Source organism: Emys orbicularis, chromosome 7 (assembly GCF_028017835.1).
Source record: "Emys orbicularis isolate rEmyOrb1 chromosome 7, rEmyOrb1.hap1, whole genome shotgun sequence".
NCBI classification, from domain to species: domain Eukaryota; kingdom Metazoa; phylum Chordata; order Testudines; family Emydidae; genus Emys; species Emys orbicularis.
In genome coordinates, this window is record NC_088689.1 from 106,484,610 (window position 1) to 106,512,201 (window position 27,592).

General features: G+C 44.2%; 1 protein-coding gene across 1 annotated transcript; it reads right to left on the minus strand.

Annotated features, from left to right (window-relative positions):
- Nucleotides 1-288: 288 nt before the first annotated feature.
- Nucleotides 289-27,592, minus strand: ASB14 (ankyrin repeat and SOCS box containing 14). Its single transcript, XM_065408254.1, has 8 exons — nt 27,499-27,592; nt 25,594-25,725; nt 25,335-25,493; nt 23,130-23,375; nt 20,167-20,338; nt 15,447-15,990; nt 1,889-2,042; nt 289-467 (listed from the first exon to the last, which is right to left on the minus strand). The coding sequence occupies exons 1-8, from the start codon at nt 27,590-27,592 to the stop codon at nt 289-291; spliced, it is 1,680 nt and encodes a 559-aa protein (XP_065264326.1).

Below are 27,592 nucleotides of genomic sequence, written 5' to 3' on the forward strand. Positions count from 1 at the left end.
TGACCTAAACATTGATGCTAGATAACTTTAAAATATTATTGCCATTACCTGTATTTGCTTCTGTTAAGTTCTGGATGCTTTTTCTGCTATGAGGGCTACATGTTGGGTTTCCAATACTTTTTCTGTACTCTACTTTTTTTATTTTTATCCAGAAAAATTTTCACCAAAGTGACTTGTTGGTTTTTAGAAGCTAAAATCCCAGTAGTGAAAAAGAATTGCATACAATACAGTCTTTGTCCACTTGCATACTCTCTCCAAAATATAGGCCTATGATTCTATGCAGTTGGGTTAGTGGGTTCCTATCCAGTTTCCTTGTCCATAAAGATCATATTCTTTGTACAGTATATATTCTTTCAAACGATTGGGCAGTGGAAGGAAGGTCATGAAGACAGGACAACGCAGACGCAAATGACCCATGCATTTCCGAATCTTCAGACGACAAAGATGTTTCAATGAACGTGGATTTGCTTAAAAAAAAAAAAAAGAGAGAGAGAGAGAGAGAGACTTTGTCTGTTACCAATCAAACAAGAAACAACTTCACTTTTGCATGATAGCCCCAAGCAACATTTGAGAAACTTTGGTCCAGATTTTGATTCCCTAACACTTGTTGCATAGTATGTTAATTCTGAACACACTCATTGAAATCACGGGTGCTTCCTAGAAGTAAGCAGCTACCCAACATGTGTGAGGGTATCAGGATCTGGCCTTTTGTAAGGGTACGTCTACACTACCCGCTGGATAGCGATCGATCTATTGGGGATCGATTTATCACGTGTAGTGTAGACATGATAAATCGATCCCCAATCGCTCTCCCGTTGACTGCTGAACTCCAGCTCGGCGAGAGGCGGAAGCAAAGTCAACGGGGAAGCTGCGGCAATCGACCCCGTGCTGTGAGGACGCGAGGTAAGTCGAACTAAGGTACGTCGTCTTCAGCTATGCTATTCTCGTAGCTGAAGTTGCGTATCTTAGGTCGATTCCCCCCCAGTGTAGACCAGGCCTAAGTAATCACCAAATACATCATAGTAACATTTGAAAGTGTAATCAACTGAGGCATTAGCCTACTTTTTGTGAATCTAAGCTTGAAACACAAATTAACTGAAGTTTGAAGAAAAAGTTCGGCAGAGGGTAATTTAGGCCTAAAGCATAAAGGGGTTGTCTGTTGTCTCATTAAGGCACAGAGGCGGGAGAATAATAAAAAGACTACAATGAGTGGTTAGGGTGTTTTAACTTTTCCTTATTACATAGCCACATCCTTGCCCCTTTATTTTTTTAACTGCACTTGCAGTTACTAGTGGGGGAAATGACAGGGCCAGATGAGCTAACAGCTCTATGTGACTAGAGTAAAATAATCTAATTGGAAAGAAACAGCCAATTTATATACTTTATATAAAGACCTGAGTTTATTGCAGCAGCAATAGTATAGGAAAAAGCTTTTAGTCCTGAGCAACATAAACAAAACGAAGTATAAGTATATATTTCTGTGGACTCAATGTGCATGCATTTAATTAAGTTACAGTAAGTATATCCTACTGCTGCTTTGTAACTAAGGAACTCCCGAACCACCCAAAATGATACACATGCTTACAGATTTGACTTAGTAATATTTTTATCGCAAACACTTCCGAGGCCTACTATATTTGGAAATTTTACTTCAGTCTGAAGTTTAATTGATTTTTGTTATAAGGATGGGCAGGACAAGGCAATGCTGGCTCAGATTCTCCAAGGTAAGTAGGTGCCTAACTCCCAGTGAATCAATAAAAGTTAGGCACCTAAATACCTTTGAGGATCTGGTCCAATGATGCCAAGATGATATAGCAAATAAGCAAGCCAAAAAGTAGTGTCCTCTAGAGTTTTGAAATATCCAAAACTCGAAACATCTGACACTTACTCAAAATGGAATTGATTTCTGGCCATAGTGTCTGTTCCTTGAGAACTGCTTTCAGCTTACAGCAGATGCTAACATGATCAACATAATCTAGCATCACTCGCACTACTTTCCCAGCTACGTGCTTCAGCCATGACAGCGTTATCACGTCACAGAACTAAGAGGGGGAAAAACAACATATTTAAGAGTATAGCATTCAACATTTCTGTGACTCATTTCCCCTTTTCAAATTCCTCTGCAGGACATAAACAATTAAATTCTCAAAGAAAAGCCAGGAGTGGGTGAGTGCTGTATCACTCAGAGGTTGGACAGGTTGTAATAAGCTTCACATAAATCTTCAAACAGAATGTGAAAAACTGATGGCTAGTCGCTTTCAGTCTCAACTAGCTTAAAGCCATTGTGAAAGTTACATGGAAGTGAACATTCAACCAGTGGGTTTAAAATGTGCACATCAGTGCATGCGTTTGTTATAATACAATAGGGAAAAGGGTTTAGAACCACATATGCACTTGTGGTAACTGCGCACCCACACTTGTAGGTGTGAGACGTTACATTTGTATTATACTGAAAATGTAAAGATGAGCTGTGAAGCAAGAAAAAATATTTTTGTTTTAGTCCTTTGCAATTCATAAAGATTGCCTCAAGTGTGTGTTTTTTTTAACCTGAATATGAAAAACTGCCAGTTCATGGTTTGTTCTCTTTGCTAGAGGCCTTCTTTGGCATGATTGTTGCAAGGCCTGAATTGTAATGTCACATAAAGCAGTTGCCTGTGCTGCAGGTCTTCCTCCATCCTAAATCATAACATGTTTGGACAGAGAAGGAGTTATTGGATGAGTGGAAGCTCAGGCTACAGCTTTGTGGCATTCCATTTCAAGTGATGATATGGTTTTTGTTAAAGTCTTCCAGCAAAGAAAGCCCTAATACTTCTAATATAAAACAAACTATAAAGAAGCAGTAAAGGGCAAAAAGAAAACTTGTACCGTAACTAGAATTCTTCTAGCTGTATGGTCGCTATCTGTATTCCATCCTGGGTGTGCATGCGCTCCATATGCCTGAAACCAAAAGATTCTTGCCAGAAGTGTCTGTTGATCCATTCCTGTATCCCCTCCTCTTTGTGCTCTGAAATGAGAGCCTATGGAGTGGGGCGGACCGACTGCCTCTCCAGTTGCCTTTTTACTACAAACGGCCCTAACATAAGGATCTACAGCAGAGGGGAAGAAGGCCAGGTAGTGGAATACACAAAGACTACACATCAAAAAACTGTGGGTAAATAACCTTTCTTTTTTCTCCAAGTGATGGTCCCTATGTGTATTCCACAGTGTACACAGTCCCTATGTGTATTCCACTGTGGGTGACTCACAAGCAGTATTCATTGAGGAGGAGGATGCAAGGACCCTTGCTTACCACCGATGGCACTGCTCTACAGCCAAAATGCTTTACTAATTCTGGGTCTCTGAGAACGAAAATGATGCTTAAAATTGTTGATTGGCTCTAGTTTTCAAGATATGCTATTGGGTCAGTATATACCACCCTTGACTTGGGAATGGCGGAGGATAAGTGAGTTATAAAGGGAAGGGATCTCAATTTAAACCAGAAATGACTAAAATACATCTTTGACTGGATCTATGAATAAATCTATGACTGGGTTTGGACAGTACTTGCTTTTTAGGCAAAACAATGAATGATGCAATCTGAAGCTGGTATAGCGTCATACATGATATGAATTGCATCATGTTATTCCTATAAGTCATGGATGATGCAATCATAATGAAGCTTACATCACTCTGCTGAACAAATTGCCCTATATCAGCTCTAGAAATCATACAGTGTCGTGCTCTCTTATTTGTCAATGTTTGATTTTGCAAAGGGACACATTTCTGTTTCGCCAAAGTGAGCAGAGATGCCTCGTACTTGTGTGAACAGTGCAGATAACTTCTGCTATGTTTGTGGTGAAGTGACTTTTGCATCACAAAAGCGAAGTATAACCACTATGGTTAAGAAAGCCTATCACCTTTATTTTGGCTGCAAAATTGGAGCTCAGGACAAGAGGTGGGCCCCACACATATGCTGCAACACTTGTGCAACAAATCTTCGCCAGTGGTTGAACAGGAAAAGGAAATCTATGCCTTTTGCAGTGCCAATGATTTGGAGAGAGCCAACAGCTCATACCAGCAGTTGTTACTTCTGCATGGTGCCTCCAGTTGGGAAAGGTGTGTCAAAGAAGAAAAAGTGGCCTGTGCATTATCCAAACATTCCATCAGCTATACGCCCAGTACCCCACGGAGAAGGACTGCCGGTTCCTGATGCACCAGAATTATTCTCACTTGAGTCAGACGAGGAAGAGGATGAAACTTCTGGTCCTGAACCATCAATGTCACAGGACCCACATTTTCTCTCATCCTCCTCCTCTGAACCACACCTCATAACACAAGGGGAACTGAGTGACCTTGTCAGGGATTTGGAACTACCCAAGAGTAAGGCAGAGCTATTGGGCTCCAGACTACAGCAGTAGAATCTCCTGGCAGGTGATGTTAGGGTTTCCATGTTCCGTGACTGTCAAAAGGATCTTGTCCCATTCTTCTTCATGGAAGGTGATCTTGTAGCCTGCAACAACATCGATGGTGTGATGGCAGCCCTCAACATCGTTCACGATCCAGATGAGTGGAGACTGTTCATTGATTCATCGAAGACGAGTCTTAAAGCTGTTTTACTGCATAATGGCAATGTTTTGCCATCAATTCCAGTTGGGCATGCAGTCCATATGAAGGAAACCTATGACAACATGAAACAACTTTTGAGGTGCATAAACTATGACCAACATCAGTGGCAGCTTTGTGGCGATTTGAAGGTTGTTGCTCTCTTGCTTGGTCTGCAGACTGGATACACAAAGTACTGCTGTTTTCTCTGCGAATGGGATAGTCGTGCAAGAGATTCCCACTACATCAAGAAAGATTGGCCACTCCGACAGTCATTGGAGCCTGGGAGGAAAAGTGTTCAGCATCCACCACTTGTTGAATCAAGGAAGATTTTGTTACCACCCTTACACATCAAGCTGGGTCTGATGAGGAACTTTGTCAAGGCCATTGACAAAACACAAGCAGCTTTCAAGTACCTCCGTGGAAAATTTCCAAGGTTAAGTGAAGCTAAGATAAAGGAAGGTGTCTTTGTTGGTCCTCAGATTCGTGAACTTCGAGATGATGCATTTGACCATGCAGTGCGTGGCAAGGAAAAGACGGCCTGGAAAGCCTTCCAGTTAGTGGCAATAAATTTTCTCGGAAACAACAAGGCAGACAACTACAGGTTGTTGGTGGAAAACCTCCTCAAGGCATACAAAAGCCTTGGTTGCAACATGTCACTAAAGATACATTTTTTGCACTCTCATCTAGATTTTTTTCCACCGAACTGCGGAGCAGTGAGCGACGAGCACGGCGAGCGATTTCACCAGGACACTGCAACAATGGAGAAACGCTATCAGGGCAAATGGAGCCCATCAATGCTTGCAGACTATTGCTGGACAGTGACAAGAGTTGCTCCATTTAATGAATACAAGAGACAAGCCAAGAAGCGCCGAGTAGACATTGAATAGGACTAAACTATGTACATAATAGTTTTTTGCCTTTTGTTTCATAATACATTTTATTTATATAACCCTTTTGCTGATTTTTAAAGTGTTACATAAACAGGACAGGTGAAATATTATCATGTAAAGCAACCATAAACACATGAAAAGACCTAGGTTTACAATTTATGATTAAAACTCTACTATCTACACAATATACATAGACATAAAATGTAAAAACTTAAATATCTTAGAAACAGTAGCCAATCAGTTGTTTTAATTGTCATCTTTGAATTCAGCACATCAAAATACATAATAAATAGCACATTTTATCTCTGAAGCAGACGACTTCTCAAAAATTGTAGACCAGTGAGGACTGCCCTGTTGAAGGATCCATCAGCTGTAGCAGTTTGCATCATGGCATAATCAGCTCCTGAAGGAGTGAACAGAGTCTCACAGAACTGCAGGAGAGGGACCTCTCAAAGTGAAGTTACCAATACAGACTGGACACTAGTCGATTGGGCCATCACACCTTGTGGGGGAGGAACTGCAATTAACTTGTAACAAAGCAGTATGCAGGCCAAAATCCATTTGGAAAGTCTCTGAGAAGAGATTGCTTCCCCTGTCATGCATTCCATAAAGAATATACACAGCCTAGGTCAGTGTTTTTCAAAGTTCAGGTCGCGACCCAGTACTGGGTCGTGGCATGTAAGGCATCAGGTTGCCTTGCTCAGCACCCAGCGACCCTAGCAGCTCTGATCAGCACCACCGACCGGGACGTTAAGAGTGCCGTCAGCAGTGCTGCCCAGTTAAGGCAGGCTAGTGCCTACGGAAGCAGCCAGCAGCGGGTTCAGCTTCTAGACAGGGGGGCCACAGGGCTCCGCTTGCTGCTCCCCCTCCCCCTCGAACACCGGCTCTGCACTCCCATTGGCCTGGAACCAATGGTGGGGAGGCGATGTCTGCAGGCGAGAGCTGCATGGAGCCACTTGCACACCTCTGCCTAGGAGCTGGACCTGCTGCTGGCTGCTTCAGGGGCGCAGCGCGGTCCCCAGTGCCAGGACAGGTGGGAAACCTGTCTCTGCACCCTGGCTGCGCTGCTGACCAGGAGCCGCCGGAGGTAAGTCTGTGCCCCAATCCCCTGCCCCAGCCCTGAGCCCCCTCCCACACCGTAAACCCCTCATCCCCAGCTCCATTGGGTCGCAGGCATCAACGATTTTCTTCAACTGGGTCCCCAGAAAAAAAGTTTGAAAACCACTGGCCTAGGTGATCTCCTAAAGGATTTAGTCCTTTGCAAGTAGAATGCCAAAGCTTGATGGACGTCCAGAGAATCAAGTTTTCCATCCTCACTGGTGGCATTTGGCTAGGGGACGAAAACGAGCAAGTGAGCAATCTGCTTTAGATGAAATTCCGAGATCACTTTGGGGGTGAATTTTGGACATAATCTCAGGGAAACTTTGTCCCTATGGCAGACTGCGTAAGGCAGATCAGCCATAAGAGCCCCCCGTTTACCCTCTTTTCTAGATGAGGCGATGGCAACCAGAAAGGCAACCTTCATTGATAGGTGGACTAAGGAACATGAAGGTAAGTGTTCAAACAGAGCCTTTGTTAATGCTGATAGGGCTACACTTAGGACTACCATATCGAGGTAGTTTCATTCTTGGAAGACAGGTTCTGACGATCTTTTAGAATGCCTACTGTAACAGGATGGGCAAAAGGTGCGCTGACATCTGCTAAGTGCACCTGCAGGGAGTGAAGATATAATCCTGAAGTTTTTAAGGAGAGAAGGTAGTCCAAAATGGCAGGGATTATCATCCTGATAACTCTCTGGGGTTATCAGGCGGCGGCACCAGATGGAAAATATTTCCCACTTTGCTGTGTAGCACTTCCCTGTGGAATCCTAAGGATGGATTGTACTGCCTCCAAACGTGCCTTTTCTAGGTTTGTCATCCATTCAAATACCAGGCTGTTAGGTGGATGGATGCTGGCTTGGGATGTTTGAGCTTGTCTCTGTCCTAGGTCAACAGGTCCAGGAAGACTTGGATACAGATGGGCATGCTGGCATCTGGAGAATGCTGGCAAGCCAGAATTGTCTTGGCCATTTGGGAGAAAGCAATACCACCAATGCTCCCTCTTATTTGATATTCCTCAGAACTCAAGGTAAGAAGGGAATGGGTGGGAAGGTGTATGTCAGTGGGCCCAAACATTGAACTAGAAATGCGTCCCCTCTGGAGCAGTAGGTCAGACATTTCCTGTTTTTCTCAGATGCAAAGAGGTTCCAAGATAAGGAACCCCACTGCTGAAATATGTTCTGTACTACCAACTCATGTAGGCTCCCATTCATGATGCCTAGAGAAGTGCCTGCTGAGACTGTCTGCTAACATGCTGTATACCCCTGGGAAGTGCACTGCTGAGAGGGTGATCTGGTGGCAGATACACCTGTTCTACAGATTGACTGTTTCTATGCAAAGAGCAGTGGACCTTGCTCCCCCCTTGTTGATGTAGTACTCTGTTGTCAGGTGTGACTTGGATATGCAAGGTCTGAATGAAGGGTAGGAAATAGTGGCAGGCCTCATGAACTGACTGTAACCATGAGGTAGGTATGCTTTAGCACTGATAAAGTCCAGGGTCGCCCCAATAAAGTCTATAGTCTGTGAGGTGGGAATTAAAATGGATGTTTCTATTTTTACTTGAAGCCCCAATTAGTGTAGGAGACTGAGGAGAGATGTGGTTGCCATCTGTACCACTTGATGAGAGTAACCAATCATTGAGGTAGGGGAACACTGATGAGTCCTGGTGGCAGAGGCGGGCTGCCACTACCAATAGCCTCTTTGCGAATACCCTTGGCACTGTTGTGAGGCCAAAGGGGAGCAGCACTCTGTATTGGTAGTGGTCCGGGCCCATGGTGAATCTCAGGATCTCCTGTGCACAGGGCGATGTCTATGTAGAAATAAGCAACTTTTGAATCAAGATGTGTGAATTAAATCAAGCCAATTGCCCTTGTTCAGTGAGGGAACTATGGAGGCAGCTTAAATATCCTGAACCTCATGCGACAGATGAACATGTTCAACTGTTTGATATCCAGAATGGGTCTCAAGCCTCCTCTCTTCTTGGGAATGATTTTGAATAAAATTCTTTCCCTCTGTGCTGGAGAGGAACTGGTTCTATGGGCCTTATTATGTTCCAGTTTGCAGATCGTACTGGTGAGTGGCTCTCTGTTTCATGCATGCCCTGGACCAGTGGTGTAGGGATCTCCCTTGTCAGGATCGGTTCCAACAGAATCAGGGATTCTGGGTCCACCATGTAGATACACTGCCCCTGAGCACACTGCTATCTATCCTCTGATGCAGGAGAGTGGACGGGGCTTCTTTCTTTCCATGGCACCAGTGGTATCAGTCTCATTGCAGTCTTTGGTTCTGGCAATTCCTTTTCATGGTGCATCAGTAGCGTCAGTGTACGAGGCATCCACTGTTGTTTTTCCCTAGTCAGTACCAGGGATGGTCCTGCTCCTACAGTTAGCATCTGTTTTGGGGTGTTTTTGCCCTTCAGAGCCAGGGGAATGGTACTGTGCTTCTTGTGAGCTCCTCAGATTTCCATACTGAGGCACAGAATCTCCCCCAACTTGGAGGGTGTCAGAGAAGAGGCCTTCACATTTCTCAGCAAGTATTTAGTTCCCTCTTTGGAAGAGTCCTTTAATTTACTCCTATCAGTCCTGAAGCTGGAGACCACCATACTTGGAAGGCACTTCTTGGTTCCTCTGCCCAAAGTACAGGGGGGTCTGATAGGCCAGGATCAGACTGGGGCCTCATAGCACGATCCATTAGGAATCTTCAAAGTCTATACTCACGAGCTTGACAGGTTTGGCTATGAAAGGATCAGCAAACGCTGTACTTCAAAGGGATGTGGGCTTCCCTGAGGCACTAGAGACACTTGAGGTAGTCATCACAGACTGGAAAGGCCTGAGGGCAAGATGCACAGTTTTTGAATCTTGGGGTCCTGGGCATACTATGGAGGAAGGAGTGGTTTGAATAGGGAGAGGACCCCCTAAGCCCTGAACCGGTAAGGGCGTGTCTACACAGAGACACTCAGGAAATATCACCTGAATTAACTAAAGGTGTGAATTACAAGTGGACTAAATTGCATTAAACCCCTATATAGACACTCCCATTGAGAATTCAAGTGGCTTTAATTCGTTTTAGCTTAATTCACTTCCAAAGTGAATTTGAGACTTGTTTACATGAACAATTTGTTCATGACAAACGGGGGTTTGAATCTACCCTGCACTAGTTTGCTGCAGACTAAGAGTATGTCTTGACTACCAACGTTAAAGTGCTGCCGCAGCAGTGCTTTAATGTGGCTGTGTAGTTGCTCTCCCAGCGCTGCAAAAAAACCACCCGCCCAAGGGGAGTAGCTACCAGCGCTGGGAATGCGACTCCCAGCACTGGTGCACTTTCTACTCTGCCACTTTACAGCACTGAAACTTGCATCGTTCAGGGGTGTGTTTTTTCACACCCCTGAGCGAGAAAGTTCCAGCACTGTAAAGTGGCAGTGTAGACAAGGCCTAACTGTTCATGTGGACCTTGCTGATATGCATTAACAGTCCGCCAGTTCACTTTAATCTAGGCCTCTTTGAAATGGACTAGATTAAAGCAAGCTAGCAAACTGTTAATGAGCATCAGCAGAGTCTACACGGACAGTTAGTCTGCAGCAGGCTAGTATGGGGTAGATTCGCACCTCAGTTTGCCACAAACTAAATGTTCATTGTCGAAAAACCCAAAGCTAAAATGAAATAAGGCCACTTTAATTCTGAGTGAGAATCTCCACACAGGGGTTTAGTGCAGTTTAATTAACCCACTTTTAATTCATACCTTTAGTTCATTCAGATTAACTTTTGAAGTGTCCTCGTGTAGACAAGCCCTAAAAGTACACTATGGGATTAATCTGAATTTATATAATTCGAATTTTGGAAACAGATTGTATAAAGTCGAATGTATGCGGCCACACTAAGCACATTAATTCAGTGGTGTGCGTCCATGTACCGGGGCTAGCGTCGATTTCTGGAGCGTTGCACTGTGGGTAGCTATCCCATAGCTATCCCATAGTTCCCGCAATCTCCTCCGCCCATTGGAATTCTGGGTTGAGATCCCAGTGCCTGATGGGACAAAAAACATTGTCGCGGGTGGTTCTGGGTATATCCTCCCCCCTCTCCAGGGAAGCAACGGCAGACAACCGTTTCGCGCCTTTTTCCTGGGTGAACAGTGCAGACGCCATACCACGGCAAGCATGGAGCCCGCTCAGCTCAAGACAGCACTCATGAACATTGTAAATACCTCGCGCGTTATCGTGCAGTTTATGCTGAACCAGAACCTGCAAAACCAGGCGGCGAGGAGTAGGCTACGGCAGCGCGGCGGCGAGAGTGATGAGGATATGGACATGGAATTCTATCGAACCGTGGGACCCGGTGCTTTGGAGATCATGCTGTTAATGGGGCAGGTTATAGCCGTGGAACGCTGATTCTGGGCCCGGGAAACAAGCACAGACTGGTGGGACCGCATAGTGTTGCAGGTGTGGGACGATTCCCAGTGGCTGCGAAACTTTCACATGCGTAAGGGCACTTTCTTGGAACTTTGTGACTTGCTTTCCCCTGCCCTGAAGCGCCAGAATACCAAGATGAGAGCAGCCCTCACAGTTGAGAAGCGAGTGGCGATAGCCCTGTGGAAGCTTGCAACGCCAGACAGCTACCGGTCAGTCGGGAATCAATTTGGAGTGGGCAAATCTACTGTGGGGGCTGCTGTGATGCAAGTAGCCAAAGCAATCACTGAGGTGCTGCTACGAAAGGTAGTGACTCTGGGAGATGTGCAGGTCATAGTGGATGGCTTTGCTGCAATGGGATTCCCTAACTGTGGTGGGGCGATAGATGGAACCCACATCCCTGTCTTGGCACCGGAGCCCCAGGGTACCCAGTACATAAACTGCAAGGGGTACTTTTCAATGGTGCTGCAAGCACTTGTGTATCACAAGGGACGTTTCACCAACATCAACGTGGGCTGGCCGGGAAGGGTTCATGATGCTCGCGTCTTCAGGAACACTACTCTGTTTAAAGAGCTGCAGCAAGGGACTTACTTCCCGGACCAGAAAATAACAGTTGGGGATGTTGAAATGCCAATAGTTATTCTTGGGGACCCAGCCTACCCCTTAATGCCATGGCTCATGAAGCCATACACAGGCAGCCTGGACAGGAGTCAGGAGCTGTTCAACTACAGGCTGAGCAAGTGCAGAATGGTGGTAGAATGTGCATTTGGCCGTTTAAAAGGTCGCTGGCGATCGCTACTGACTCGCTCAGACCTCAGCCAAACCAATCTCCCCATTGTTATTTCTGCTTGCTGTGTGCTCCACAATCTCTGTGAAAGTAAGGGGGAGACCTTTATGGCAGGGTGGGAGGCTGAGGCAAATCGCCTGGCTGCTGATTACGCGCAGCCAGACACCAGGGCGATTAGAAGAGCACACCAGGAAGCGCTGTGCATCAGAGAAGCTTTGAAAACCAGTTTCATGACTGGCCAGGCTACAGTGTGAAATTTCTGTTTGTTTCTCCTTCATGAAAACCCGCCCCCTTTATTGACTCATTCTCTGTAAGGAACCCACCCTCCCCGTTCCCCCAGCTTGCTTTCAAAGGAAATAAAGTCACTATCGTTTAAAAATCATGTATTCTTTATTAAGTGATTATAAACATAGGGAGAGAACCAACAAGGTAATCTGGGTGAGGTTTGGGAGGAGGATAGGAGGGAAGTAAAAGGCCATTGAAAAAATTCAATATAATGACAGCCTTTTGGTTGGGCTGTCCACTGGGGTGGAGTGGGAGGGTGCACGGAGCCTCCCCCCCCCACGTTCTTACACGTCTGGGTGAGGAGGATATGGAACATGGTGAGGGGGGAGGGAGGTTATACAGCGGCTGCAGCGGCAGTCTGTTATCCTGCTGCCGTTCCTGAAGCTCCACCAGACGCCGGAGCATGTCCGTTTGATCACGCAGCAGCCCCAGCGTTGCAGCCTGCCACCTCTCATCTCGAGCATCCCTCATGACCTCACGTTCACTGGCATCTTTCCTAAATTTAGATACCGTGTCCTTCCACTCATTCAAATGAGCTCTTTCATTGCGGGTGCATTCCATTATTTCCGTGAACATCTTGTCTCGCGTCCTGTTTCTACGCCGCCGCCTTATCTGAGATAGCCTTCGGGACGGAGGAGGGAGGCTTGAAACATTTGCAGCTGCTGGAGGGAGGGTTGAAAAAAAGGAGAGAAGTTTTTAAAATGATACATTTTACAGAACAATGCTTATACTCTTTCACGGTGAACAACACTATTCACATTTGATAGCACATGTGATTTCAGTACAAGGTCGCATTTTCCATCTTAATATTGAGTGCCTGTGGCTTTGGTGTTAGAGATCACAGACGCGGGTCCGGGCAACAGAATTCAGCTTGCATGCATGCAGCCATGGTAAGCCATTGTCTTTCGGCTTCTGCGCCCTCCTTTCCCACATACCAAGCAAAGCCCGTTGACTGCTGCGGTTTTCCTGTTAACCTTCAGCAGCAGAAAACAAACTAACCCCACCCCCCATCCAAATCTCTGGGATGATCGCTTTATCCCTCCCCCCACTGCGTGGCAGGTATCAGGGAAGATCCCTGCAGAAACCAAACTAACCCCCCCGCCCCCCCCCCTCCCGCCATGAATTATCTGGGATGATCGCTGTACCCCTCCCCCCACCGCGTGGCTGGTAACAGGGAAGATCCCTGCTAGCCAAACGCGAAAAGCTCAGGGCCAATTCCCCCCAGGGAACTGCAGGGAAGGATTTCTTTTCAGCCACAGGCAAACAGCCCAGTAGGAACGGCCACCTCTGTCCCCTTAATTAAATTCCCATATTTCAACCAGGTTACCATGAGCGATATCACTCTCCTGAGGATTACACAGCGAGATAAAGAACAGATGTTGCTTGAATGCCAGCAAACACCGGGACCATATGCTGCCAGGCTTTGTCAGGCAATGATACCAGATTACTTGCTGCAAGCATGGCGTGGTCAAGTGTCCTACCATAGAGGACGGAATAAGGCTGCACTGCCCAGAAACCTTGTGGCAAGGCTTTTGGAGTACCTCCAGAAGAGCTTCATGGAGATGTCCCTGGAGGATTTCTGCTCCATCCCCAGACACGTTAACAGACTTTTCCAGTAGCTGTACTGGCTGCGAATGCATCCCAAATCCTCAGGGCAAAGTAATCATTAAAAAACACTTGCTTTTAAAACAAGTTTTATATTTTAAAAGGTAAACTCACCTGAGGTCCCTTCCATGGGGTCATGGTCTTGGATACTGGCTTGGGAGGGTTGGGAGGGTACTTCAGTCAGGCTGAGAAAAAGATCCTGGCTGTTGGGGAGAACGGAGTGCTGGGTGCTCTCCGCAAGCTCGTCCTCCTCCTCCTCCTCCTCCTCCTCTTCCCCATCCGCAGAATCCTCAGGTGTAGCTGATGAGATTATCCCTGCCTGGGAATCCACGGTCACAGGTGGGGTAGTGGTGGTGGCCCCCCCTAGAATTGCATGCAGCTCGGCGTAGAAACGGCATGTCCGCGGCTCTGACCCGGAGCGACCGTTTGCCTCCTTTGTTTTTTGATAGGCTTGTCTGAGCTCCTTGACTTTCACGCGGCACTGATCTGAGTCCCTATTGTGGCCTCTCTCCATCATGCCCTTGGAGATTTTTTCAAAAGTTTTGGCATTTCATCTTTTCGAACGAAGTTCTGCTAGCACTGAATCCTCTCCCCATATAGCGATCAGATCCAGTACCTCCCGTACGGTCCATGCTGGTGCTCTTTTTCGATTATCGGCCTGCATGGTTACCTGTGCTGATGAGCTGAGCTATCTGTGGTCACCTGTGCTCTCCACGCTGGGCAAACAGGAAATGAAATTCAAATGTTCGTGGGGCTTTTCCTGTCTACCTGGCCAGTGCATGCGAGTTCAGATTGCTGTCCAGAGCGGTCACAATGGTGCACTCTGGGACAGCTCCCGGAGGCCAATACCATCGAATTGCGGCCACACTAACCCTAATTCGAAATGACAATATCAATTTTGGCGCTACTCCGCTCGTCGGGGTGGAGTACAGAAATCGATTTTAAGAGCCCTTTATTTCGAAATAAATGGCTTCGTTGTGTGGACAGGTGCAGGGTTAATTCGATTTAACGCTGCTAAATCCGAATTAAAGTCATAGTGTAGACCAGGCCCAAGTATAAAAACTATGTATCTAATACCTATTTGCAGATCATTACAAATAGAAGCAGAAGAGTGCTAACTAATGATACATAGCTAGCAAAGGAGTTCTGCCTCAGGCCATGGGCTGCAAGAATCAACTGGAAAGGCAGTCCATCCACACCACCCCCTTATGCCTTTCGTTTGGAGCATGAGAAGAAGAAGGGTGCAGGCACAGACAACACTGCTAGCAAGAATCTTCTGGTCTCAGGCACCTGGAGCGTGTGCACAGCCCCAGTGGAATATACACAGAGACCATCACTCGAAGAATATATTTTCTTTGCAATTCATGTTTAAAATAGACTTTTCTGCATACATTTGTTTTTAATCTGCATATTGCATCATCAGGTGTAAACTATATTCTTGTCTGCTCTATACTGTCAGTTCCTGGATAAAAGCTGTTTTTATGGTAGCCAGACCGGCATTCACTTATACAGTTCACATAATTCACATTGTCTGGAATTTGATCCTTGAAACTATTTTGTTATAATTTGTTATCATAAACAAGGCTTCACATTCAAATTTACCACCACAACTTGTCTTCAGAACTCTGTCTACTACTTCCTTTATACATGAAGTCTGTATAGTACTTTAATCCCAAACATGCTATATTAGCAAACTATATTTCATTATAATACATCAACAACAAGTAAATTTATTTAATTTCTAGAAAAATAGTGGCAGCAAAACAGTGACATAAAATTCCTAGGGAAGTACTTACCATGTTGTCTTTGATAACAGAAGGAGTCCATCCTTCAAAGGCATATGGGGAACGGATGTTGTCTCCATGATGACAATCAAAGCAGCGGTACACATCGTACCCATAATTCAGCAACATTCTTAACATGATTTCATCTTTTAGAGAATACTGCAGAGCTGAGGGGAAATGCGTCGTATTCACTCTGCAGAAGTAATTTACATTGGCTCCATGCTGAAGCAGTAGATTGATTAGCTCATAGTTGCCCATTCTCAAGGCTAGCTGGAGGCACTTAATGGGGTCTTGATTTGGCAGGGCTCCAGCATCCAGAAGCAGCTGAGTTGAGCAAATATCCCCATTTGAGACAGCAAAATATAAAGCTGATTTCCTCTGATCATCATAGCCTTTGCGAACCCTCTCATGCAACATGAAATTGGCATCAAACCCAGATTTGAGGAGAAACTCAAGGCACTGAGGATGTGCTCCTGCTGCTGCTGAGTGAACTGGACTTATCCCACTCTCCTTAATGGCAGCATAATCAGTAACTGAAGCTAGCTGCTTTAAAGCTCTGGAGAAAGAAAAAAGAAGGAATATATATCTATATATTCTCTAGTACCAACCTTTGAACTTCTCTGTGCTGCAGTCTTTGTTACATGCATCTTAGCTGGGTTACAGAATTGTGTTCTGCTTTGCTTACAGTGTTGTTCATTTACTACCAAATGAGTAGCCTGGCATACTACACATCTGCACTGGCCTTAACCTCTGACAATTACATGATAACCAGCTATCAATCCTACAGATTTCCAAACTACTGGACTAAGCATCAAATATTATGTCTTTCCCTTTTGTCTTTCAGGAACATTCCATTTCCCATTTTTTAGCTAATGGAATAACATCATGACTCCTTAGAGAAGAACTTCCCCATCCCATCAGTTTGGAGAAGTCTGTAGAGAGCACTCGCTCTTCTGTAACCTACAGGAAGTGGGAGAGCCCCTATTTGTTGACCACAATGCAGTGTTACTAGTAGCTAAAAGCTGTGGTCTGGGACCTAAGACATCAAGTTCTATTCCTGACTTGGGCACTGAATAGTTGTATGACTGAAAGCAACCCAACACTTCCAGTGCCTCTGTTTCCCAATCTGTAAAATTAAGGTGATCCTTATTCCACAGGCATGTGTGACAGTTTAATGTGTTTAAAGCACCAAGTGCAATTGTTTTTATATCTGGTCCTGCTCTCTGCAGGTACATCAGGAGAGGATGTGGAACAGCTCTGGCCTAAGTCACCTGACCATCCAGTTAGAGCACAATAAAGGAAAGTTACGTACCTTATAGTAATTGGAGTTATTTGAGATGTGGGTATTTGCTGTAGGTGTACATGCACTCCATGCACCCAGGACCAGAAGTCCTTCAATAGCAGTGTCCACTGGTCCATGCCTGCACCTGCTCATGCTGCAAGCCGAGGGTGTAAGAGGCAGTAGGGTCCAACCACCTCTCCAGTTCCTACTCTACCACGAGTCATCCAAAGCAGAGGGGAAGGAGTGTGAGTCGTGAATATCCATAGGGAGCACACATCTCGAACTCCAGTTACTACGAGGTAAGTACCCCTCCTTTCTTCTACGAGTGCTGGTCCCTATGGGTATTCACTCTAGGAGACTCCCAAGCAATAACTGTTGAGGAGGTGGGTGCAAGGAAGAACTCTTGCCACAGATCACAGGATTGCTGGACTGAAGGAAGCATCCTGAGCTGAGGCTTGAATATCAACATTGACAGGTCTAGCCATTACACTAGGAAGGCATCCCTTCTGGAGCAGCACCCGTGAGCATCCTGAGAGCAATAAGCTGGGGACTTTGGGTTCCTGAGCTGCACAGAGGTCACAAGATGGGAATCCCTAATGGTTAAAAATCCATTGGCTCACTGACAATTAGAGCTCCCACTAACATCTTTGTGACAATTCCTGCTTAGGCTGTCTGCTAATCCCTAAATTCATAATCCCTGCCAGGTGCACGGCAGAAAGGGAGGTTTGATGCTAGGTGAACCAGTTCCAGAGCTGCAGAGTGATATGGACCTTGCTCCCCCCGTTTGTTTATATATTAAACCGTGGTCATGTTGCCTGACCTGAGCTGGATCTGAGTAGAATGGATGAAGTGCAGGAACTGCTTGCACACTCTGTGGAATGCTCAAAGCTTGAGAAGGGTAATGTCATGTGTGGCCTCTTGTGGAGTCTAGAGCCCTGAGCTATACATTCATTCAAGTTTGCTCCCCAGCCTAAAAGGGATGCATCTATCATGATTAAGGCTACGATTTTGTCATGGACATTTTTAGTAAAAGTCACGGACAGGTCATGGGCAATTAACAAAAATTCACAGAAGCCGTGACCTGTCCATGAGTTTTACTAAAAATGTCCATGACAAAACGGGGAGGAAGGAAGGTTGAGCTGTCCCGTGGCTGGGAGCTGGGAGGAACCCCAACCTGTGGCGGCCACCCGGGAACTGGGAAGGTCTGGGGGATTCCCCCCAAGTGGGGGAGCTGTGGGGGACCCATCCGCCCGTGGGGACTGGGGATCTCCGGGGGATACCCTTGCTGGCAGCAGTAGCTGAGGAGCTGCCAGGGATCCCCCACTGCCCACGGGGATTGCGGAGCTGCAGGGGACCCCCACCACTCCAGGCGACAGGGGTCCCCTGCAGCTCCTGGCCACCCTGGGAGGTGGGGGTACCCTGCAGCTCCCAGCAGCCAGGGCTGAGATCATGGAGGTCACGGATTCTGTGACTTCTGCGACCTCCGTGACCAAATCATAGCCTTAATCATGATTACCTTTATGGGTGGGAGTAAAGGAACCACCACACAAACATTGTCACTCTTTTCCCAGAAGGTGAGAGATGCTCAGACAGTGAGAGGAAGTCTGATTCTTTTGTCAAAGGAGTCCTTGTTTGGAACATAGACTCTTGTAGCCAAGTCTGGAGACTGCATAGGTGGAACCCGGCAAAGGGAGTCACATAGATGGATGCCGTCATTGTCCTAGGAGGACCAAGTAGGATTGGACCGTCATCTGATGACTGAGGCAAAGTTGGATACTGAGGTCTCTAATCATGAGGAATCTGACCTGTGGTAAGTAGGCTCTGGCTGCATGGAAGTCTAGCACTGCTCCAATAACTGTTTAAGCGGACTTTCATGCGTTTACTTGAAGTTCTCAGGAGTGGCATAGGTCGAGCAGGGCAGAATTTCTACTTGCACCTCCTTATATGGCCATTCCTTGAGGAGCCCATCGTTTAGACAGGTGAATATATGGTGGTGTTGCCAGCCTCGGTACGCTACCACTACCGTCATGACCTTTGTAAAAAATCCTTTGCATGCTGAAAATCTAAAGGGGAGCACCTTGTACTGGATGTGCTTTGAGCCTACCATGGGACACAGGGATCTCTGGTGCACCACGTAGATATCTATATGGAAATAAAACCCCTTTAAATCAAGAACCACAAACCAGTAGCCTTCATTCAGGGAGGGGATGATAGAAGCCAGGGTAATCACCCTGAATCTTGAGTGACAGATGAAGACATTCAATTGCCTGATGTCCAGAATGGGTCTGCAACCCGCCTTCTTTCTTGGGGTTAGGAAATACCTGGAGTAAAAGCCCTTACCCTGGTGTTGAGGAGATACCTAGGTGGATTAGGTAGTCCACTTCCTCCTGGAGAAGCTCTTATGAGAGAGGTCCCTGAAGAGGGACAGGAAGGGAGGTCTTGGAGAAGAGGTAGCCAGAAACTCAATGGTACAGCCTATTGAGATGTCTAAAACTAATTTCTCTGAAATTAGATGCTTCCACATCAAAAGGAAATGGGCTAGACAGTTACCAAAAGGGGGAAGAGAGTGGTTTTGCAAAGACTGGCTGACATCTCTCAATCATCCTTTCAAAATGACTTCTTGATAGATGGCTGGGTCTGGAGACGGGACAATGGTGGTGGAGCACTAATATGAGCAGGGACAGAGTAGCAGATCTCACACTTTGACAGGAAGTAAGATTCCCCTAGGCAGTGTAGAGGTAACTCTCCTGCAGATTGCTAACTGGGAAGACAGGAGGCCAGAAAAGGCAAGGCTTGAAGCCTTGGATCTTGGGCTTAAGTGCCCCAAACACTGGGGGAATAAAAATGGTGGGGGTGGGAACCTGATCTCCACTAACTAACTACAACTTAAGAATCTACTAACTAACCAGTAAAACCTAATACAACTATTTACAGAGAATGGATTGATGAAGCTAGAAGGCTGTGGACATAAGAGGGCTTCGCTCCAGAGTGTGAGCAGTAGAAAAGGAACCGGAGTGGTGGTTGTTTCTGTGTCACCCCTTATGCCCTCAGTTCACAGCACAAAGTGGCACAGGTGCAGACCAAATGGACAGTGAGATTGTAGAATTTCCAGTCATGGTGCACAGAGCACATGTGCACCCACAGTGACTACGCATAGGGACCAGCTCTCAAAGAACAATAACAATTTTTATGAAGGAAGCAGGAGGAGATGTAAGGGGTTAAATGTTTCCCCCAAAACAAAGCTAGTGCTGAGCCTATCTGGACTGGCCTGACACATTCAGGCACTGAAGACTCATGCTTATAAGGCAAAGGGAGACACACTGCTTTTGTGTGTCGGAGGGGGGTATTTAACTGCCTTTTTTTGTATAAACTTTAAATGTACATATTTTGCAGAACCTATTCATCATTACTCATTCTTATTTTTCAAATATTTATTTCATTTCAACTCACAGAAAGTGTCCTCTGTATGCAGCTCTGTGGATAGGCAAGTGACCTGAGTGTTTTGGCACATTGGCATCAGCTCCATATTCTAGTAAAAGAGAGAGTGAATCTGGATTTCCTCCTCCAACAGCTTCAAATAATATGGAAGCACAATCAGCTGCCTGTGAAAGGACATCAGCACCTAGGGGAAGAAGGAACAAGGGTTTTCATAGCAGCTACTGTAAATATCCAGTAACAATTAGTATCTCTAACTCACCAATTGCTACAGAACTGTGATTTCTACTCTTCATGAAACATAAATGTTAGAGCAATAGCCAGTGTTTTCGCTCACTGTAAATCCTTTGAGGTAGCATCCTTGACTTCCTATGTGTTTGTACATTGCCTAGTGCAGTAAGGCCCCAATCTCTTTGGGCATTATTGTAATAAAAATCTTCATAATAATGAAACACCATAATTAGAAGATTGCGTGTTATTCTCTTACATGAGTAGTTGTTTTTTGGACTAAATACAGTGCAATTAATTCAGCAGAGAGTAAATTAAAAATGTACAAAGCAACAGAACAGAGACCTGAAAAGGAGTGAGATACATTTCATTACAACAGAAAGACATGGAGACTATAAACTGAAAAAGGCTCACTTACCAAATATTATTTTTTGAATATATTGCCTCTGCCAGGGGCTGGAGGGGAGATTGCCACTGCAATGGAAATATTGGGAAAGGGACTTATGTATGCTTCCACTCCCCCCCCCCACCGTATCTTGTAAAAGTGAGAGTGGGACCTGGCTCGCATGGGGATCGGGGGCAGTGGCAAGACCAAGATCCAGAGGAAGAGCTGGAGTGACTGTTGCAGTGCAGGAGATCAAGCCTGCAGCTGGGGAGCCGGTAGGAACAGCTCTTCTCTCCTCCCCTTCCAGCCACTGCAGGTCCCAGCAGAGGCACCTAGCCCAGGGAAGGAACAGGGCCACATGTGCCAGGGTGGGCTGGGAGACAGGGCACCAGCACATAGGCTGGGACAGAGAGGGTGTTCAGTGCACAGGGCATCAGGAAGTGCAAAGATGCCCTTCAGAGTTTGGACCTGATCCCTCAGCCCTCCACCCTCCTCACTGAGTCTCAGTAGCTCCCCTTGCTCCCCCTCATTCACAGAGAGCTTCTGCTGGCCTCTTCCCCCCACAACTCCCATGCCTCTGCAGATCCAAACTGTGATAGTGTATGCCCTATCACATGCTGATGGAATCCATTTCAAGGCAATTTGAGTGTGGGGGACTGCATGCATCCCCCTTTATTACAGAACGAAGGGGGATAAAATCCTCCGCTCCAAAGTGTCTCACTCTCTTCCAGAGATGGCTTGTCTACATGAGTAAATACTATTTTATTTAAGCATGATTGGAAATGCTTTCATTAGCTGACACAATGCTGACCACAACTTTGTGGTCGGTGTATACCAGGGAATGGAGAACCGCGGCCAGTGGGAGCTGCGATCGGCCGAACCTGCGGACGCTGCAGGTAAACAAACCGGCCCGGCCCGCCAGCGGATTTTCCTGATGGGCCGCGTGCCAAAGGTTGCCGATCCCTGGTATATACAAACACAAATCATATGTCAGTTAGTAATGGTTAAACCTCTGTCGTAGTGGTTCAGTTTAAATACTACAACATGTTCTCAGGTAGACAAGGCCAGAGACAGGCTTTTACAGTGTAGATCTGCAGAAACAACATTATGAAGGAGAAACAAAAGTTACTGTCGTAACAACAAAAGCTTGATGTTTAAAGTGACAAGGTGGGTGAGATAATATCTTTTATTGGGACCAATTTCTGTTGGTGAGAGAGATAAGCTTTTGAGCTTACACAGAACTCTTCTTCAGGTCTGGGAAATGTAGTCAGAGTGCTACAGCTAAATACAAGATGGAACAGATTGTTTAGTATAAATATTGCCAGGGACCGTTCAAAGTGAAGTGGCCATTAACATGACATTTACATTTTTTTCATGGCAAAGTTAATGGCAATCAAGAGGAAAAGGAAATGCAATTATCTTCTCTTCCCCCATCTTCAATTTAATAGTGTCTAGGCCACAGTACAGGATGAAGTGTTAGCTGAAGATTGAAAATTCATAATGAACATGCTCTCTGTAACTGTAAACAAAGGCCAGGTAGATTTAGCCTACAGTTCTCTTTGGGAAGGAATATATTTAAAAAATTCCATTGTGTTGTGTTTATGCATTTATGTTGCTTGGTCACAAAGCTCCTTTAGTTGGAGGTATCCCTTTAGTAACAAATGTTATCTGTGCTATGTGTAAAAGGCATGTCATATGATGATTAGTTTAATAGTATTCTAACCACAAAACTTTTGAAAGACTTAAGGAATCTGGGTAGATATAATAATGATTTGAAAAGATAATGTAGTATGGATGTCTTAGAAAAATATTGAAATTTAGTAGTTTATGTAATGATACCAACAATTCTTAACTGCTGTGCTTGTCCTGTATTTTGTAAGAGTGAAGTTCTTCAGATGATTAAAGATGTACTGTAGTGAGCAAACAAAAACAGGATACCGTGCTAACGTGCATACCCTTGAATATACAAAGTGACTGGTGTAATTCACTCTAAAACACTCTACATAAAACCATCAATTTATATACTAGGTTGTATATATTAATACCTGTCCACTATGTTAGTAGTAAGAATGTCACAAGGCTTCCATTTCCACTCAAAACCTTATTTTGGTACGGTAATATTGTACTAACAGGGGAGCTAGCAATTCTACTTTGCCACCGCACAGACAATTATTCATGCCCTCGATGGGAGGGGGATTAATTTACTCACATTTTGAAATCAGGAATTTTCTGCCAACACACATGGCTATGCAATTTCAACCCCTTGTCTAGTCTAAAGAATAAGAACTTTGTAGGATCTTTCTGACAACCACCAGTTATTAAACCAACATAACAAACTGTTAAAAATTTTTATATAAATTCTCACCTTTTTGCAGTAAAATTTCCATAATTTCTGTATGCCCAATCTGTGCAGCCAGCGCTAGGGGAGTGAGCCCATATGCACTGCGGGGATCAGGATCTGCTCCAGAGCAAAGCAGAAGGTTCACGATATCTTTCCTGCCTAGTCTGGCTGCTTCATGTAAAGCTGTCCTCTTATTGACACACTGCAAGTTTACATTTGCTCCAAAACTTATCAGCAGGGAGGCAATTTCATATAAATCATGTTTAATTGCTGTAAGATAATAGGTGAAACATCAGCTATTTAAAATATTATTTAACAATATTCTATACACTATTGTTTCTGTTGTGCAACTGCCCAGGAGAGCCTCTACTCTGCTTTCAGCTGTTCTATTTATACACAGAGATATCTAAGAAAGAGAATTAATAGATGGGGAATATTTCCCTCTATCTCTGTGATCTTCTATACCATTAAAAAGCAGAGCACTGTCATACAGAAGAGAGAGATTAGTGTCCCACAGTTGCCTGCAGCACTTTTACCAAATGATGCAGTATCTGATGTTACATTCTCCAAATACTACAGGTTAAACAGCGGAGAACATGTAACCCAGGTGGCTGCATTAGGGAGGTGTACACCTTCTCAGCCAAGGATGCAACTGACTTTCTAGCGTAGTTGGCTTTGAAAGCAAGTTTCCCTGTCTATATGGCTTATCCACTTGGATTTGGATGTTACAGAATGTTTTTTCTTCACTTTTCTCGTTCCTTGGCCCTTGTGCAGGAAAACAACCACTCCAACAATGTGAATTTCTGAGCACACTTAAGAAATTAATAGCATCCTTCTAAGGTTCAGACAGCAGGGCATAGGTGCTGGCAGTAGGGGTTCTGGGGTGCGGCAGCACCCCCTGGCTTGAAGTAGTTTCCATCATATACAGGATTTACAGTTTGGTTCAATGGCTCTCGGATCACCACTATACAAACTGTTACAGCACCCCTGCAGCAGGGTCCTTGCTTGTTCATGGTAGCTAGGATTGAGTCAGAAGAAGGCAACATGAATCCTTTTTGAGGGGAGGACCTGTCTTGTTCCACCTAGACCGCTGAACCCTTGCCATGTAGAGTGCCTTGGGAAGAGGAGGGTCATCTAGACCTCCTTGCTTTTGAGGGAGTCTTTGAGAAAGAAATTCTCAACTTTTTGTTTTCCCTTTTTAAAATTTTACCTCTCACTCTCAACCCCTTTACGGGAGGTAAGAAGCAGTTGCAGGGTCTGCTTTGCATGTGAGAGCTTGGCAGCCTGGGCAATGCCCGGCACTGGAGAGCCTGCAGAACTTAGCTTTGTTGTGATTCTGCAAGGGACAGCTCATTGCACATTGGAGCAAGAGTCCCACAACATCCCATATGCTGGTGTGAACCTAGAAATTCCCATAGGACTTTGTAGCCTACTCCATTTTTTAAACTTTTTACTTAGCTGGCAAAGATATTGACTCTACACCAACTGGAGACTGAAATAACTGAGCTCTAGTAGCCAACAAGTCCCTGATTTGCAGAAAATCACCTGACATCACCAAATAGCCCTGATGCCAGAAGAGAGGAAGTATCTATTGTTCATCGTTAGAAGAAGTGAGGTGGTTAATCTCCAAAGTTATGAGATACTTTCAGACCTCCAAAGGGGTAAAAATCTTTCAAAAACAGACTCTCTCACAATACATTGATGCTTCATTTTCCAATCCTGGCCAGCCCCCAGAAGTGCAAAAGCAAGCACAAATGAGGGAGTCTGAAAAAAAGTTAACTAAACTTTCTTTGAACTTGGACAAAAAAAAAGGCATGGTTCAAGTTTTGAGGGAAAGATTGTGCAGATTCTTATTTTATCTGAACTGATTCACCATCCCTAATATGTCATTTAGTTATGGCTCATCTACACTACAATCATACCTGTCTGAGGAAACTTGTTTAATAGTATAGGCAGGTCCTCAACTGGATTTCTGGTCTTTTGTGGGTGTTAGTCCTTAGAATGGATTGGGCTTTAGTTAAAGCATTGATACCAACTGGAAAGAAAAGTAAATGACAAAGTGTTCCTCTGTCTTTCTCATGGCCAATGGAAATATATAAAATTCTGGAAACTGAAAGTTTTACAGACTTTACAGTCAACAACAAAAGATTGCAAGATACAAAACAAATTTTTCATGCAATGAAAGACATGAATAGAATTTCCCCCCACCATAAAAATTATTTGATTTACCTATAACTAAAGAAGAATCTCCTTCTTCATTCTTAACATTAGGATTGCAGCCACTGAGCAGGAGAAAGTGGACATTGTCTAAGAAGCATTTGTCTACTGCTACAAAGAGAGGAGTTTCCCCTTTCAGACTGGTCTGCTCCCACACAATGGGGTCTGAAGCTGAAAGATACCCAGGAGAATAGCACACATTGGGAATGGAACTAATCATCAAAACTGACTTAGTAAAACTTACAAATGAGGAGCACAGAATGCTCTTTACCCTTCAGAGTTATTTCTAGGATGTTCTTGTTTAATTGTGCTGCAGCTTCATGCAAAGGAAGCCAGCCTCGCTGATCAGCTTCCTTAAAAGCTGAACTGTGCGTCATCAACTTCAGCAAGTCTGCTTCTTGGCCTGCAGAATCAGAATTATATCCCACTACTTAGCATAAAAGAGAAATGTCAACACAATTGAAATCTTGACTCCACTTACATCAAGGAATATTTTGAGTATCGCCAACCCCATTACTACAGCCAGAACTGGCAACTTTGCTTCTCAAAACAATTTTCTATCTAAGGTTGATTTAAATGAATGTAGAGCTAATGATAGTGATTTATTGGGCTCATTTTCTCTAGAGGAATCCTCCAAAAGCATTTCAGAAGCTGCATATATCAGAATTATATGCTTATAATCAATGCTTAATTAGGCTTCCTATGCTACAATAATACAAATAGTAAATAAATAGTATAAAAATATAAATAATAAATAATTAGTATAAACATTTGAAATTCAGCTGCCTCTGAAATAGAACATGACAGCTACTGAACAGCTCAAAGGAACTCTACACAAGAGTTTGCAACATGAAGTTAATACTTGTCCAACTGAATCTATATATGAATTTTCAGCTATGCAGAATAAAATTAAGCTAGAATTTGAGTAACACACAAAAGCTACTTTTACTACTTCTACTCTTGCTAAAAATGCCACGGAATCTTTAATTGATCATAAGTGGTCTGGTCTTCAATTTTGCATCTCATCTGAAAGATGGAATCTCCAGTAGCATAGTGCCCAAAACATCATTCTGGGTGTTGAGTTCTTAGAAAGTGAGGGAAGAATGCAACCTACTCAGTCCTTAACAAAACTTCCTACACCAATTAAATTAGAATAGAGTGATGATTTGTGTGTTTGTACTTAACTGCCCGTATTGCTGTGATTATCTTTCCATGTTCTGTGCTCATAACAAACTGGAATCTGCACAAACAGAACAAAATAATTATAATTTATATCAGTTAAAGGAAAAATATGCATGTTATTAAAGTAAAAATAAATAAGTAAATGCTGTAACTATCTGCTGCTTAATAACAGAGCAGAATCATTTTGATTTGTTTTGTAAATAGTAGATATTCACAAAATTTACTTATTTATTTTACTTACTTATTTTCTATTATTTGCTGTTTCCCAATTTGCACTAGTTACCTATTGTGACTCAATGAAACACATTCACTTTGAAAAGGAAGCTGAATTTCACATTCTCTTGATCACAGTTCCTAATCTTCGTAACAAAAATCCCAATGATGAAGGATAAGCATATAATTAGAACTCAAGTTTTAATATAGAAAAATAGTTTGTACTGCATGTTATAGCTGCATAGAACATGGGGCTTTTTCTTTGTTAGAGCCTGTACCAGTATAAACCATAACTCTTAGCTCATATATAATAATTTTCAAAGAGTACAATATAAATATATTCTTCAATTTCAGTTTACATGGATTCACACCTCTTTCCCTCCCAAGAGTTATTTGGAAGTCCTAGGTTTGTACAAGCACAAAAATATAAGATTTGTGAACTTTAGTCACCCTTTTGATGAATGTGGTATAAATGTGCACTGAAACCCCCAAACAAGTAAGTTTCAAGTGCTCTCAAATTTCACTTGGGAAAATTTCAAACAGCTCACCTCTATTATGTGTACATATAAAAGGAGAGGCAGCTTATACATGAACCTCAGTAACATTAAGCAAGCAGTCTACAATGGCAAGCATTATCGTGCAGGGTTACATATAAAAATACTAACATAAATAGACTATTACATAGTAATAGCTTGTAACATAGCTCCCAGTTACACTGCCAGAACATACTCCACAGCAAAGTATTACCTATCACTCTCTGCAGAATCTGTAAGTGTCTCACTTTTATGGATATGCTGCAAGCTTTGTTGAATAACATTCTGGGTGGGGATGTCATCATCAAAGTCTTCATCGTTCACATATTTAGAATTAGACAT

Excerpts from the sequence above, each read along its gene's own strand:
- ASB14 (XM_065408254.1), bottom strand. The coding sequence starts at position 27,592 with ATGTCTAATTCTAAATATGTGAACGATGAAGACTTTGATGATGACATC. Across the intron at positions 20,339-23,129 it reads GGAAATTTTACTGCAAAAAG|GTGCTGATGTCCTTTCACAG; the intron begins GTGAGAATTTAT and ends TTCTTCCCCTAG. Across the intron at positions 15,991-20,166 it reads GCATACAGAGGACACTTTCT|AGCTTTAAAGCAGCTAGCTT; the intron begins GTGAGTTGAAAT and ends TTCTTTCTCCAG.